The 14025-nt window shown below is 36.5% G+C and overlaps 1 protein-coding gene and 1 long non-coding RNA gene across 9 annotated transcripts in view; both read left to right on the top strand.

The window, feature by feature from the left end:
- aldoca (aldolase C, fructose-bisphosphate, a) overlaps positions 1 to 14025 on the top strand; it is a 41873-nt gene that overhangs the window by 16823 nt on the left and 11025 nt on the right. For 4 of the 8 annotated variants that reach the window (XM_073923310.1, XM_068213608.2, XM_068213607.2 and 1 more), the window contains 3 exons: positions 9881 to 10010; positions 10092 to 10303; positions 13111 to 13165. In XM_073923310.1, coding sequence (XP_073779411.1) covers positions 9881 to 10010; positions 10092 to 10303; positions 13111 to 13165 — 397 coding nt within the window. 8 annotated transcript variants of the gene reach the window in all.
- Positions 3817 to 4856, top strand: LOC141377803 (uncharacterized). Its single transcript, XR_012390721.1, has 2 exons — positions 3817 to 4074; positions 4389 to 4856. It is a non-coding gene; the product is annotated as an uncharacterized lncRNA (long non-coding RNA).

Raw genomic sequence — 14025 nt, 5'->3', positions numbered from 1 at the left:
TCTTCTTTACTGTCCTTTTGACCTAAGACAGCTGTGTCTTTAAGCCTAAACACATTTACTTACCACAGCATTGAGATGCATCCGCTCATCATCAGTCTATCTGGCGACATGTCACTCACAACACATCATTTTCATTAAAGTGTCACGCTCCTACATCCAATTTCTTAAAGGAAACCACATGCAGTTATTCATTTATTCTCCATCGGCTTAGTCCCTTTATTAATCAGGAGTCACCACAAGAAGTTTCTGTTTTCTGTTTCCCAGAGATGGGTTGCAGCTGGAAGGGCATATGCTGCGTAAAACATATGCTGGATAAGTTGGCGGTTCATTCCGCTGTGGCGTCCCCTGATAAAAGGGACTAAGCCAAAGGATAATGAATGAATGAATGAATGAATGAATGATGAGTCGAACTTATAATATACTTAGAATATTAAGTAAAGATCATGTTGCATGAATATATTTTTATACATTTTCTTCCATTAAATATATACATAATATACGTAATTTGACCAATTTTGAAAGCTATTTTCTCTGAATTTAGGTTTTGTTGAACCGTCAGATTCCAGATTTTTAAACAGTTGTATGTCTGTCAAATATTGTCTAATCCTAACAAACCATACTCAATGGAAAACTCTCAGATGATGCATCTCAGTTTCCAAACATTTAATCTTATGACAGTTTATAAATAAAACATTTAAAGATCTAAACTTGCTATAATATCAAAACCATGTTTCGAACTAAGTTCTAAATTTGAAGTTGATGTCACAAATTTAAAGTTTTTGTTTAGGCACTTCACCAAAAATATCCACTGGGTGACACTTGATTGGTCAGGATTAGTGGTGTAGCTGATCACAAATCCCACGATTTGGATCATACTGCAGTTTTTGAGTCACATATCGCACCATTTTTCAGATCAGCAAAAAAAGGAAGGAGAACAATTTTATTTGCTTTCCATTCATTGCAAAAACATTACTGCAAGAAACTTTGGATCTCTATCCATCTTGATTTTAATTCAGCTCATTGAAGGATTAATTAACATATAAAAATTGTCATCAATTGAGATCCTGACCTTTAATGATCAATTGTGCAGGTTTACACTGACTGCATTCATGCAAGCTAAACAAGTAGGATCACACCCCTAGTTAGGAGTAGTAAAATAATATGAATCTTGACAAAATGGTTTCTACAAGATACTTTTAAAATGTTTAAGCTTTCAATTAATGTCTGTTTTAGGTTGATATCTGATTTATTTGTCATTCGGTTTGAATAACAGCTCCCTTTTCCTATTTCTTTACATCTATCTTAACTGCTTCAAATTCAATTCAGTAATGTGATTGTAATATTAGGCACAAGTTTAAAGGGATAGTTCAGCCAAAAATGAAAATTTCCTCACATTTCCTCACACTCAGATTGTAATAAAAGTTTGTTTAGCACCATTGAACAAAAAAGAAGCTATTCTGAAGAATGTTGGGGAAAACAGCTATTGGCATCTATAGCAGGAACAAAACACTATAGAAGTCAGTGTCTTTTTTTTTTCAAACATTTTTGTTTCAACAGAAGAAAGATGCTCAAACAGGTTTGGACCAAGTGGAGGATGAGTCATTAGCCCCTTTCACACATACAGACCTTTCCGGTAAATAACCAGCAAAGGTCTGTATGTGTAAACAGGCTGTCACGAGAGGGTTTCACAAAAACAAGAAAAGATCCATGTGCAGCAAAACAAATTTATTAAACTAAACAACGATGATCCAAAAAACTAGCAGACAAGAAACGAGCAGAAATCCAAAACATTGAGATGATACAAAGTGATCAAACAAACAAACCAAATCAAGAGGAACAAAAATACAAATCAAAAATCCAAAGGCAACTAAAAAACAAACGAACAGAGATTATAAAGACAGGACTCAATTAAACAAACAAGGAACAGCTGAAAACAATAAGTGATCACGTGTGCAGAGATACAAGCAAAAACAAAACAAATGCTAGTGCCCTCAAGTATCCACATGAGGGCACTACAACAGGTGTGACACAGGCCCTTTTTGAAAATACCGGTAAATTCGTTTCGGCTATTTTCCGAACAATGTAACATTACCGATAATTTGCCGGAATGCTGCTCTGTGTGAACGCAGAAGGAAGATTGCTGGAAAGAGCGCGTTCACGTCTAGAACATGCTGACGTGAGACGTCTACTTTAGCCAATCAGAACAGTCAGACGCATTCACGTCCGAGCGGTTTATGAAAATAAAAGCCTTTGAATATTTTTCCAGACACATCTAGCTGCTAGATTTGTAACGGAGGCCAGCTAGTGTGGGTTGTGCAGGTAAACCTCACTCCTCTGACCTCTAAAGGTGGTCTAGCGACAAACGCTAGAGGCCATGGTCTTTAGCCTCCTTGGTAGAGCAACCGGTTTGATACCAGCTCGGAGCGGGTTGGGTGGCGTAAGACCAGCGGGGTTACAGATTTTTGTCAGATAAGGTTTATATGTTCCTTCTTAAAGCCAACTTTGTAAATAATTATCAATCAGATGCTTATGATAAGCCGTTGTTTGTTTATCTTCAAGCTCTGCTTCCATTAGTTGCTTGATGAGTCTTGTGTGCCCGTGAAGGAGCTGGTGAGTGCCAGCACACACACATATCATGTACATCTCGACATGCGATAGTGTTTCTCCATATGTTTTCATCGAAGTTGTTCACAATACTTATCCATCCACAGAGTTTGTAATGTTGTCAAATGTTTACAAATACAAGCGCAGCGTTTAGAGCTCATTTCTGGTTAAAGATTTCAACGGCATCTGTAACGGCCTTGCCTGTGTGCACAGCGCTTTTTTTGAATTTACCAGTAAAGTTGCTCCGGAAATTTTCTGGATATTTACTGGTATCACTGAGTGAAAGGGGCTAATGATGACAGAATTTACATGATTTGGGTGAACTAGCCCTTTAACAACTGTTCTGTACACAAATATTTGGAAACTCTCTGACCTTGTTTGAATGCAGCTCCTGTGCAAGATCCCCACTCGTCGCCTGCGCTGCCTGGAGCACTTTCAAAGCCACAAGTTCTTCCATGGCATGTCTTTTGATTCCCAGCTGCTTCAGAGAAATCCCATTGAGCCGATCCTTGCACTGAAGACCCACCCTGACCTTCGGGAAAGGTCAATGCGAGGTTTATCCCTAGACCTGCTTCAGAATTTTGAGTGTGACCTGCTGAACTCTCCCTCCACCCCTACAGATTTATCCCCTACCTTGATGAAGATTCAGGTGAATGAATATAAAACAGAGTCTCAAACAAAAGCAACTGGAACTAATTCTGCTTGAAAAAGGTTGAGACACTTTTTCCTCTCCATTATGGTACATGCATCGTCCCTCCAAAAAAAAAAAAAAGACACAAGGCACATATGAATTAATCGGTGTAGCTAGCCAATCAAAAACTAGGATTTTTTGCTACTGTTTTTGTGCAGTTCAATTTAGAAATTAGGAGTAAATATTCAGAAAGTGGAACCTCCATTTTGAGTATTTTTCTAATAGTAGAACTTCTGGGTTTTGTACATTTAGGTTCTTTGTATATTTTCTTGTTTTTTTAGATTATTTTTATATTTAAAGCAGTTACAGCGATGCCCTGGTTACAATGATATCATGAGAGTGATAATATTAACAAAATGATAATTACAAAGATAAAGAATAAAGTATTGAATTAATTAATAATGAAATTAATTAATGGATTATTCAATGAATGAATAAATAAATAATAATTAAATTAATTAATGTAAACTAATTCCGTTGTTTTGCAATCAGTGTTTTGAGTAAATGCATTGAAATACTTGACTTCTGAATGAATCAATGTTTTGAATGAATCAACTGAGAGACTAATTCAGTTACTTGTAAGATATGTCACTTGTTTTGTTTCTGAATGAATCAGCGTTTTAAATGAATCAGAGATAATCATTCAGTATGTGCTCCTGAAGACTTGTCATTTGTCTAATTCTTGAATGAATCTGTGTTTTGAATGAATCAGTTAAGATAATAATTTAGTGTTTGCCTATGAAGTTGTCATTTGTTTCACACCTGAATGAATCAGTTGAGTGAATTAGATAATGTCTTTCCTAAACTATCACTTGCTTTGCTTCTGAATGAATCAGTGATTGGCATGAATCTTGTCTTTTGATTCTCTCCTGAATAATTCAGTATTTGCCTACGAATATGCTATTTGTTTTACTCCTGAATGAATCAGTGTTTTGAAGGAGTCAGTTACGATAATTATTCAGTATTTGCTCCTGAAGATGTGCCACTTGTTTCACTCCTGAATGAATCAATGTTTGGAATGAATCAGTTGAGATAATCATTCAGTATTTGCTCCTGAAAAATGTATTGCTTTTTTCATTCCTGAATGAATCAGTGTTTTGAATCATTCTATTGAGATAATCATTCAGTGTTTGCTCACGAAGATGTCATTTGTTTTACTCCTGAATGGATCAGTTTACTAGCTTATGAAAATGTGTCACTTGTTTTGCTGCTGAATGGATACTTGAATCAGTTGAGTGAATCATTCAATGACTCTCTCATTTACTTTCTTGCTTGTTTCTGAATGTTTTAGTATTTTGAAAAACAGTTACGCGAGTTATTCAATGAGCCCCTTACTTGTTTTGCTCTTGAATGAATCAGTGTTTTAAATGAATCAATTAAGATAATCATTCAGTATTTGTTAATGAACATGTCACTTGTTTCACTCCTGAATGAATCAGTGTTTCAAATTAATTGGTTGAGAAAATTGTTGACTACTTACTCGAACAGATTTTTTACTTGATTCACTACCGAATAAATCAGTGTTTTGAATGAATCAGTTGAAATAAACATTCAGTAATTGCTCATGAAGATTCATCTGATTGATTCACTACTGAATGAATCAGTGTTTTACTTGAATCAGTTGAGTGAATTATTTAATGGCTCTTAAACTCTCTCACTTGTTTTCTGAATGAATCAGTGTTTTTACTGAATCTTGTCTCTTGGCTCTCCTGAATCAATCTTAAATTGGCTTGTTGTAAAAATTGACTCTCAACAAACTGGTCAATTAAATAATTCAATGACTTGCTAAATTTAATATTTCACATATTGTGTAGTGCTATTGCTAGGATAATAAGCAAAACAAAAATACATATACAGAGATATACAGTATTATGCACAATGGAACTTACAGTGCAGTGCAATATAATAAAATGCATTGCAATACAACTTGGGCTTCATGAAATCTAAATATTGGTTTACTGATAAAAAGTAGTTCACATGGTACTTATGTGAATGATTTCTAGGCATTACAGTAAATATGATTCTCAAAATACATCCCCCAAATTAGAAGCTTTAGAACATTGATTGTGGAGGACAAATGCAGAACTTCATGCCATTCCAATTGGAAAGACAGACTGGTAAAATAATAGATCTGTGAATGATACCTGGAGACATTTCTCCAACTTTGAGACTTTAGTGTGACCTATTTGTGAGCACAATGACAAACCCAAATGGGAGCAGCCTTAATAGGGCTGAAAATTGAACACCAGATAAAGCATCATTATTAATGTTTTTAATTAGGTATCAGGAAAAAAGCCCACAGCCCCAGTAGAGATGGCTTAAAATAACCGTAACTCTTAACAGTTCTCCTGAGAGTCTACTTCAAATGGCTTCAGTCCTTCATGTATAGAGGCATTGGGTTTCCCTCCAAACTTGCCATTTTTATCTACATTATCATATTGCTTTCAGACTGACAACTCGCATATTTATATTCATATTTCAAGTTATCTGAATAAATTACAGTTTCTTTTTTAGAGCTTTTTTATTTTTTGTACCACAGATCGATACCTTGATATACTCCCGACTTTACCTCCATTAATCGCCCTTGAGAACTAGATCATGAAGTCATCTAAAAATTCTACTTACCTGTATAGAACTAGAAATTATGCCATGACCCCACCTCATTTTTTATCACACATTTGCTTTAATCTCTGCCGCTCCGTGACTGCCAACATTTTCCTAAGGGTACGGTGGTTGACTAGAGATTTGAGGATTTGCCTGAGGCTAGTTTAATCTAATTATAAAACTGACTGGAATGCAGATCACTTTATTTAAAAACAGGTGCCGTTCAAAAGAGCCCAGTGTCCATGAGATATTTAAAGGATTACATAAGTGAACAAAAAACAGAATTTTTTTATCTGGCAGATTATATACAATAAGCCACAGCACCTTAACAAGCACCCTCAAAGGCTTAGAAAGTGCTTAGTAACATCCTGGTTAGTTTTTACAATACCTGGTTTGATTACATTGGCAAATAATGAGACTATATGCTTGTAGAAAAATGGGATCGGGTGGGCAACCTTTGGTGGCCTTTAACACCTCCTCCGATAACTTAATGAGGGCATGGCGTTAAGCTCCGCCCTGCAAGTGTGGGCCTCCTCTGGGAGATCACCTTCATAAAGAACTGGGACACTGGCACTGTTGAAGAATCAGTCACATCTCAGCTCGTCTGCTGGAAAAAAGCCTTCCGTCTGAGTCCTTCAGTCTTGGTGAGTACTGAAGTTTATTCATCTGTTGAACTTTACTGTTTTCTGGACTACAGCTGTTTTTTTAAATGTCCCGCTGGAGATAGTGTTTTTCTTTGGTTCATATTACTAACAAAATGTGCTGTTTTACTATTTGGGATGTGTATAAATTATTATTTTGTGAATGCTGAGAATCATACACTGTAAAACCCAAAAAGTTAAGGTAACTCAAACTATTTGAGGAAACTGATTGCAGCAAACCATTTAAGTTAAAAAACTAATCCTAATGAGTACTGTGAACTTAATCCATTTGAGTATTAGCACAGAAAAACTCGATAAATGAAGAGAACTCAAACCAACTGAGTACTGTAAAACCCAATAAGTTAAGGCAACTCAAACTGTTTGAGGAAACCAATTGCTTCAAACCATTTAATTAAAATAAATAAATAAATAAATAAACTAGTCTATATAAGTACTGTGAACTTACTCCATTTAGGTTGAAGTAATAAGGTATTTAATTAACTCATTACCATCAACACTGAGTTCAAAACTATTTTCGATTGAGTAGAATTTAACTTTCAGTCAATTTTGAGTTAACTACACTCATTTCATTTGACGTTGACTGTTGGGTTTTACAGTGTAGATATTAGTTTTACTACACTGTAAACCCTAATAAGTAAACCCAAACTCTTTGAGGAAACCAATTGCGGCATACCTTTTAGTTTGAAACAAAATGATTTAAGTATTGTAAACTTCAAATACGCATAAATTCTTTGTGTTGATATTGTCAAACAATTAGAGTATTAATAACTTAAACATTTTAAGTTTAGTTATCAAATCAGTATGAGATCAGTTAAAAGAATGAATAAAGTCTAAACAACTTGATAGCTACTCAAATAGTTTGGTATTGCTTCTAGCATTAAAGATAACACAAAAATACAACTAATTTATTCATAATTCATTCAGTTTGAGTTCTGCGTAATATAATCAGTTTTTGAGTTGGCATAGATCTGAATTATAAATTAAACTTAATTCATTTAGTGATTTCAACTGTTTTTCCACTGTTCCACGGTTTTACAGTGTACAGAGATGTTGAGTTGTTTCAATTCTGCTGATGGTTTGAAAGGGTTTCAAGTTTAGAAGCCTTAAATATATAGTAATTTGCCATCTTATTTGCCAGAGAAGAAAGTATTATTCAACTATTATCCATAAATGAGTTATTCACAAAGTAATTTATGAAGGTGAAACGCTTGTTAACAGTGTGTCTATATGCTTCAGTTGCTAAATTTGCGAGAAAATATCTTTTTTAAACTTCTGTGAATGTGAATGTTTGGCATTTCAGTAATAATGAGTAGAGTTTTCATGTCTTTAAGCCATAATTTTGTTTGATTGTAATTTTTTGAAATTTTGTTTAGTTTCATGTTTCATTTAAAAGTAAAAACTTCACAACGAAGGAAGGTTATAAATGTTAAATGGTTATAAACATTAAATGCTCAAACATTGAGACTAAAGTAGAACATTAAAAGGCACAAAAACCACAATTTTACTAAAAAGAAAAGGTGTCTACACTGTATGAAAAGGCTAAACAGATTTTTGCATTCAAAAATCAATACAGAACACTGTAAACTACTAATTCTAACAGAAAATGACTGTAAGGATGGCCACTGTAAAGATCTTGTACAAACCTTTTAATATAATGAACATCATAATGAAATAAGTTTCCTCTTCGTTATACACAGTGAATAACACTAAAGCAACTTTCCCACATTCGTTGTTGTTATTATTATTATTATTTTTAATTAATTTTTCTTCGGCTTAGTCTCTTTATTCATCAGGGAATCGCCACAGCAGAATGAACCATCAACTGAGGGCGTACTCACACTATGTCATCCGTACCGTGCCCAGGCCCATTTCCCGGATCGTTTGAGAAGTGTGAGTGCGCTGAATCGGGCTCAAGCACGGTTCACTTGGCTGGCCCTGGCCCGGTTGGAAGAGGTGTGCCTGAGCGCGGTTCACTTGGGCTTTGGCACGGTATGTTTGTAGTGTGAGTGCAAAACACTGAAACTGAAGCCCGAAACTGAAAGCGAGACGAGACTTTTTTAAGGGACTGTTTCATATGGATTTATTAATAATTTTTACTGTTCTGCCGTAGCTTATTAAATACGCAAACCCCTCACTGCAAGACAGCTGCGCAGCTTCAGCAGACCTCCTCATTCCTGCAGCACGAGGGCTTTATGATTGTTTATGAGCGCCAAAAGTGGGCGAAATATCTGACTGCGTGTCACCGCATCCCTAAGGACTGTTTGGCGAAATATTTGATGGCATGTCACTGCATATCAAACCGACTGAAACGATATAACTAGAGAAATCTCCACTGTGCTGCTGAGTGAGTGACAGCACTTCTCACTGAACAGCACCGCAGCATCGATGACGTAAGCGTGCCGAGGCCCGATTGTGGTGTGAGTGTGGGCCGTCGGGGGAGACGGGAGGGGGGAACAAGCGTACTTTGGCCCGGTTCGAGGCAACTGTACCTAGTGTGAGCCTTATTCTGCATGTTTTACGGCCCTTCCAGCTGCAACCCAGTACTGGGAAACATCCATACACTATGACCAATTTAGTTTATTTAGTTCACCTATACTGCATGTCTTTGGACTGTGGGGGAAACTGGAGCACCCTGAGGAAACCCATGAGAACATGCAAACTCCACACAGAAATACCATCTTATCAGGACTCGAACCAGCGACCTTCTTGCTGTGAGGCAACAGAGCTAAACAATGAGCCACTGTGTCGCCCCATTATTTGTTTTAATAATGCCTTCTTTTTAGCTTTTCTTATCAGTTATGTACAATATACAGTAGTCAAAGCCTTTTATCAAAATTGTCTTAAATCAACGTGTATCGAATGTTCTTGTTTTAGGACCAGACATATTTGTGATCCACTTCAAATGTTGATTACTGTAGTTTTGAGTAGCATCTAATTCGTGACATCCTCTAGAATTGATTGAAAGTGGACAAGCATTCATTCATTTTTCTTTGGCTCAGTCCCTTTAATCATCAAGGGTCGCCACAGCGGAATGAACCGCCAACTTATCCAGCATATGTTTTACACAGCGGATGACATTCCAGCTGCAACTCATCACTGGGATACATCCATACACACTCATTCACTACGGCCAATTTAGTTTATTATTTGGACTGTGGGGTAAACCGAAGCACCTGTAGGAAACCCACACCAACACAGGGAGAACGTGCAAACTCCACACAGAAATGCCAACTGGCCCAGCCGGGACCCAAACCAGCGACCTTCTTGATGTGATTATTTGTATTGATTGTAAACAGGGCCTCATCTGTACTGTCCTCAGGTTGTGTCAGAGTCCAGGATGACCCATCAGTTTCCTCCACTCACCACGGAGCAAAAGAAGGAGCTTCATGAGATAGCCCTGCGCATCGTGTCTCCAGGGAAAGGCATCCTGGCTGCAGACGAGTCTATAGGTCAATGCTTGTCCTGTTAGTTCACACTTTGCACTTAATCAAGCTTGAGATCTGACTCTGGCTCTGTGTGTGTTGAAACAGGCAGTATGGGGAAGCGCCTGAACCAGATCGGGGTGGAGAACAATGAAGAAAATCGCCGTCTATTCCGTCAGGTGCTCTTCACCGCTGATGACCGTATTGATAACTGCATCGGCGGAGTCATCTTCTTCCATGAAACACTCTATCAGAACTCGGATGATGGCGTCCCGTTTGTCAAGATGATCAAGGATAAGGGTATTACTATTGGGATCAAGGTATAATGTCTCGCTGAGCCAGATCAGCCTCAAAATAAAACATTAAAAATCATAATTTATACATCCAAACAAAGTTGATCATGTTTCGACGTACTTTAAATTAAACAAATTTTAACTTGATGTTTTTAGTCAGCTTGATTGATGCAAGTTATAATGACTTCAAAGTGGTTCAACCTAAAAAAATTAAGTGAGCTACATATTTTTTACAGTGTGGCTATAGCAACATTTCGCAGTTACATTCAACCCATAATATCCAGTCATCAGTCATTTGAGAAAAAAATATATATATATTTTGATGGTATATTGCAGTGGTCACCAAACTTGTTCCTGGAGGGCCTACAGATTTTAGCTCTAACCCTAATTAAACACACCTGAACAAGCTAATCAAGGTCTTACTTGGTATACTTGAAACATCCAGGCAGGTGTGTTAAGGCAAGGTTGGAGCTAAACCCTGCAGGGACACCGGCCCTCCAGGACCAGGATTGGTGACCCCTGGTATATTGGGTCAAGAAGAGTGTAAGGAAAAACTAAATAATGTAAAATAATGTTATCTTCTCAAAACGTCCTGACCCAAGAGCTCTACATGCCGTATATACAGATTAATGAAAGTCTAAAGCAAAAGGTTTGACGCTTTCATGCTTTTTGTCTTGATAGTGAAGAACTAACCATTTTCAAATGCAATTTATTTTCTTCCATGTGTTCAAAATAATGAAGGCATTCTCTCATCTCAATTTTAATTCATTCATTTTCTTGTCAGTTTAGTCCCTTTATTAATCCAGGGTCACCACAGTGGAATGAACCGCCAACTTATTTAGCAAGTTTTTTACGCAGCAGATGCCCTTCCAGCAGCAATCCATCTCTGAAAAACATTCACACAAACTACGGACAATTTATCCTACCCAATTGACCTGTACCGCATGTCTTTGGACTGTGGGGGAAACCGGAGCACCCGGAGAAAACCCACGCAAATGCAGGGAGAACATGCAAACTCCACACAGAAACGCCAACTTAGCCGAGGCTCGAACCAGCGACCTTCTTGCAGCAAGGCGACAGCACTTCCTACTGCGCCACTGCTTCGCCCATTTTAATTCAGCAATTTACTTTTTAAAAGCTAATTAATTAAACAAAAAAGTAACTTGCGTTACATTTTTTTAAAAAGTAACTCAAATATTATTACTTATTTTTTAAAAAGTAATGCGTTACTTTACTCGTTACTTAGAAAAGTAATATTATTACATAACTCCTGTTACTTGTAATGCATTACCCCCAACACTGCTTATTATGTGCATACATGTTTGTACATTGTACTTCTATTTTTAAAAAAGATCTGCATCTTCATCTGTAATTTTTTTTTTATTACGTTCATAATTACACTGTTGGCGCATCCCTTAACTTAACCCAGCCTTAAACCTGCCCATACCACAGACCTGTCTTTAACCTTACCAGTATCCCACCTCAAGAGCACCAGATGTTATGCAGTATAGTAAGTACATTGTACTTATTTTTTTATATAAATACCTAGTGGTTAAGGCCCCTTCATATAAAGTGGGACAGATTTTTTTGGTAGCACTATAGTTTCACATGTAGATTCGATGTACTTAAAATATTTATTAAATAAATTGAGTAATAATTTGATATTATCACAATAGCTACCTCTGATTCTACACTTAAGCTATTTCAAGAGTTCACACTTAGCTAATGATTGATAATAAAGCTTGTTTGGCATGCTGTTCCATAAAATCCTCGAGCCCAGGGCTCCCTCTTGTTTACAAGGCGAGAGGGGAGTTTGAGGTCAGGTAGATCTCAGAACTCCCTTGCTGTCATAGCTAATGAACAGATAGTGATTACTCTAAAGAGATAACTACTAGGAGCATGTCTATGGTGCAGACTTGTATTAGTCAATTAGCTTAAATTTTTGGACGGTGGGAGAAAACCGGAAAACCCAGGGGAAACCCATGTGAGCACGGAGAGAACAAGTAAACTCAGAAACAACGGCTGGCTTGGTAAGAACTAACCACTGGGCCACCGTGCCACCCATCTAGGAAAGGATGAGGAGTAGGGGTGGAAAAGGGGATTCTTCAAAACAAGGATGGCTGTGATGTCGAAATTGGGGAATTTATTGTAGCTTAGGAATCGTCTGATTGGCGAATTATGAATTGGATAATGTGAAACCAGCTGCAAGCAATCATAAGCACACGATCCTCTCGAAATTAGTTTATAAATAAGCTTCACGTAGTTACCTTGTATAACCAAGTACTTTCTGTAAAAGTCTATTTATCTTTGGGAGGTACACTGTCAGCACACATTAAGTACACATGCTGTAAAATACAAGTGCAGTTTAAACATCCTCACTGCAAATCTAAAATGTACTAGGGCAGTGTTTCTCAACCATGTTCCTGGAGGACCACAAGCACTGAATGTTTCAGATGTCTACTTTGTCTGTCACACTCATTACAGGTCTTTCAGTCTCTGCAAATGAGCTGAAGATCTGAATCAGTTGTGTTTGGTTAAGGAGACATGGAAAATGTGCAGAGTTGATGTTTCTCCAGGAACATGGTTGAGAAACACTGTACTAAAGTGATACTATACACTGTTTAGAGATAAATAAAGTACATATTTATCTCTTTAAAGGGATCATTCACCCCAAAAATGTTTTTTTTTTTAAACACAAAGTGACATATACTGTAGCTACTGAAGAAAGAAAACAAGCAGCTATTGATATATTTAGGAGAAACAAAAAAGTACAATTTTTGCTCTTTTTTTTCGGCAAGATGCTGGATTAAAAATGTTGTGACCTCTCTTAACAGGTTGACAAAGGTGTAGTGCCCTTGCCAGGGACTAATGGAGAGACCACTACACAAGGTATAACGATGATGTTCTTTCCCTGTATCTAAATATATGCTCATTTATTCAATTTCAGTGTTGAAGTGTTTGTTTAGCGGACAGTTTGACATTAAGTCCTTGGTTACATATTCAGTCATTTTTAAGGTGTGTAATATTAGTGTACATTGAAATCACAATAATGTGCTAAAAACAGAAAGTTTTCCACTGCATTTTTTAAAAATCAATACATTTTTTAAACAATTTGTTCACGTGGATCCACACAAATGACTGAAAATGCTGTATTGGTCATGCCAGGCCAGGTAATGATGTAAAGAAACACTACATAACTGGGCACATATGGTCCTGTTGTTCACTGCTGTTGTTCTGGTAGTCAATTACATGTCTATTAGGCTGAACAAATCAGTAAGTAAATAAGATCACAATTTTCTAATATATGCAATTTGAAAGTTAATGTGTGCATTTTTAAAGCCCCCCAAAATGCTGCTTTTCAAAATCTTTTGGATTTTGGTTTGAAAAGATGCTGTCTAAATGTATCAGTATATATATATATATATACAACAAAATATTTACAAATAAAACAGAATACAGTCTAACTAGTTCATTTTTAAACAATAAGGGAATCATGAATTAAATATATTACAAATGCACGAGAGAAATAAGGGGAAACTAGAGGGTAATATAAACATAAAAACAAACAGGCCGATTAAATACAAAGCAATAAGCACAAATTTTTGAAGTTTAAACATCACTCTTTAGGCTAATACTTCTTGTTTGAATATGCTAAAAAGAGGTTTACATTTATTTACATTTATAGATATAAAACTTTTCAATATTTATTAATGAAATACCCAAAACAAGTTTTGTTTTGATTAAGTCTG

This window comes from Danio rerio, chromosome 15 (assembly GCF_049306965.1).
Source record: "Danio rerio strain Tuebingen ecotype United States chromosome 15, GRCz12tu, whole genome shotgun sequence".
NCBI classification, from domain to species: domain Eukaryota; kingdom Metazoa; phylum Chordata; class Actinopteri; order Cypriniformes; family Danionidae; genus Danio; species Danio rerio.
This window is presented reverse-complemented; position numbering and strand designations above follow the sequence as displayed.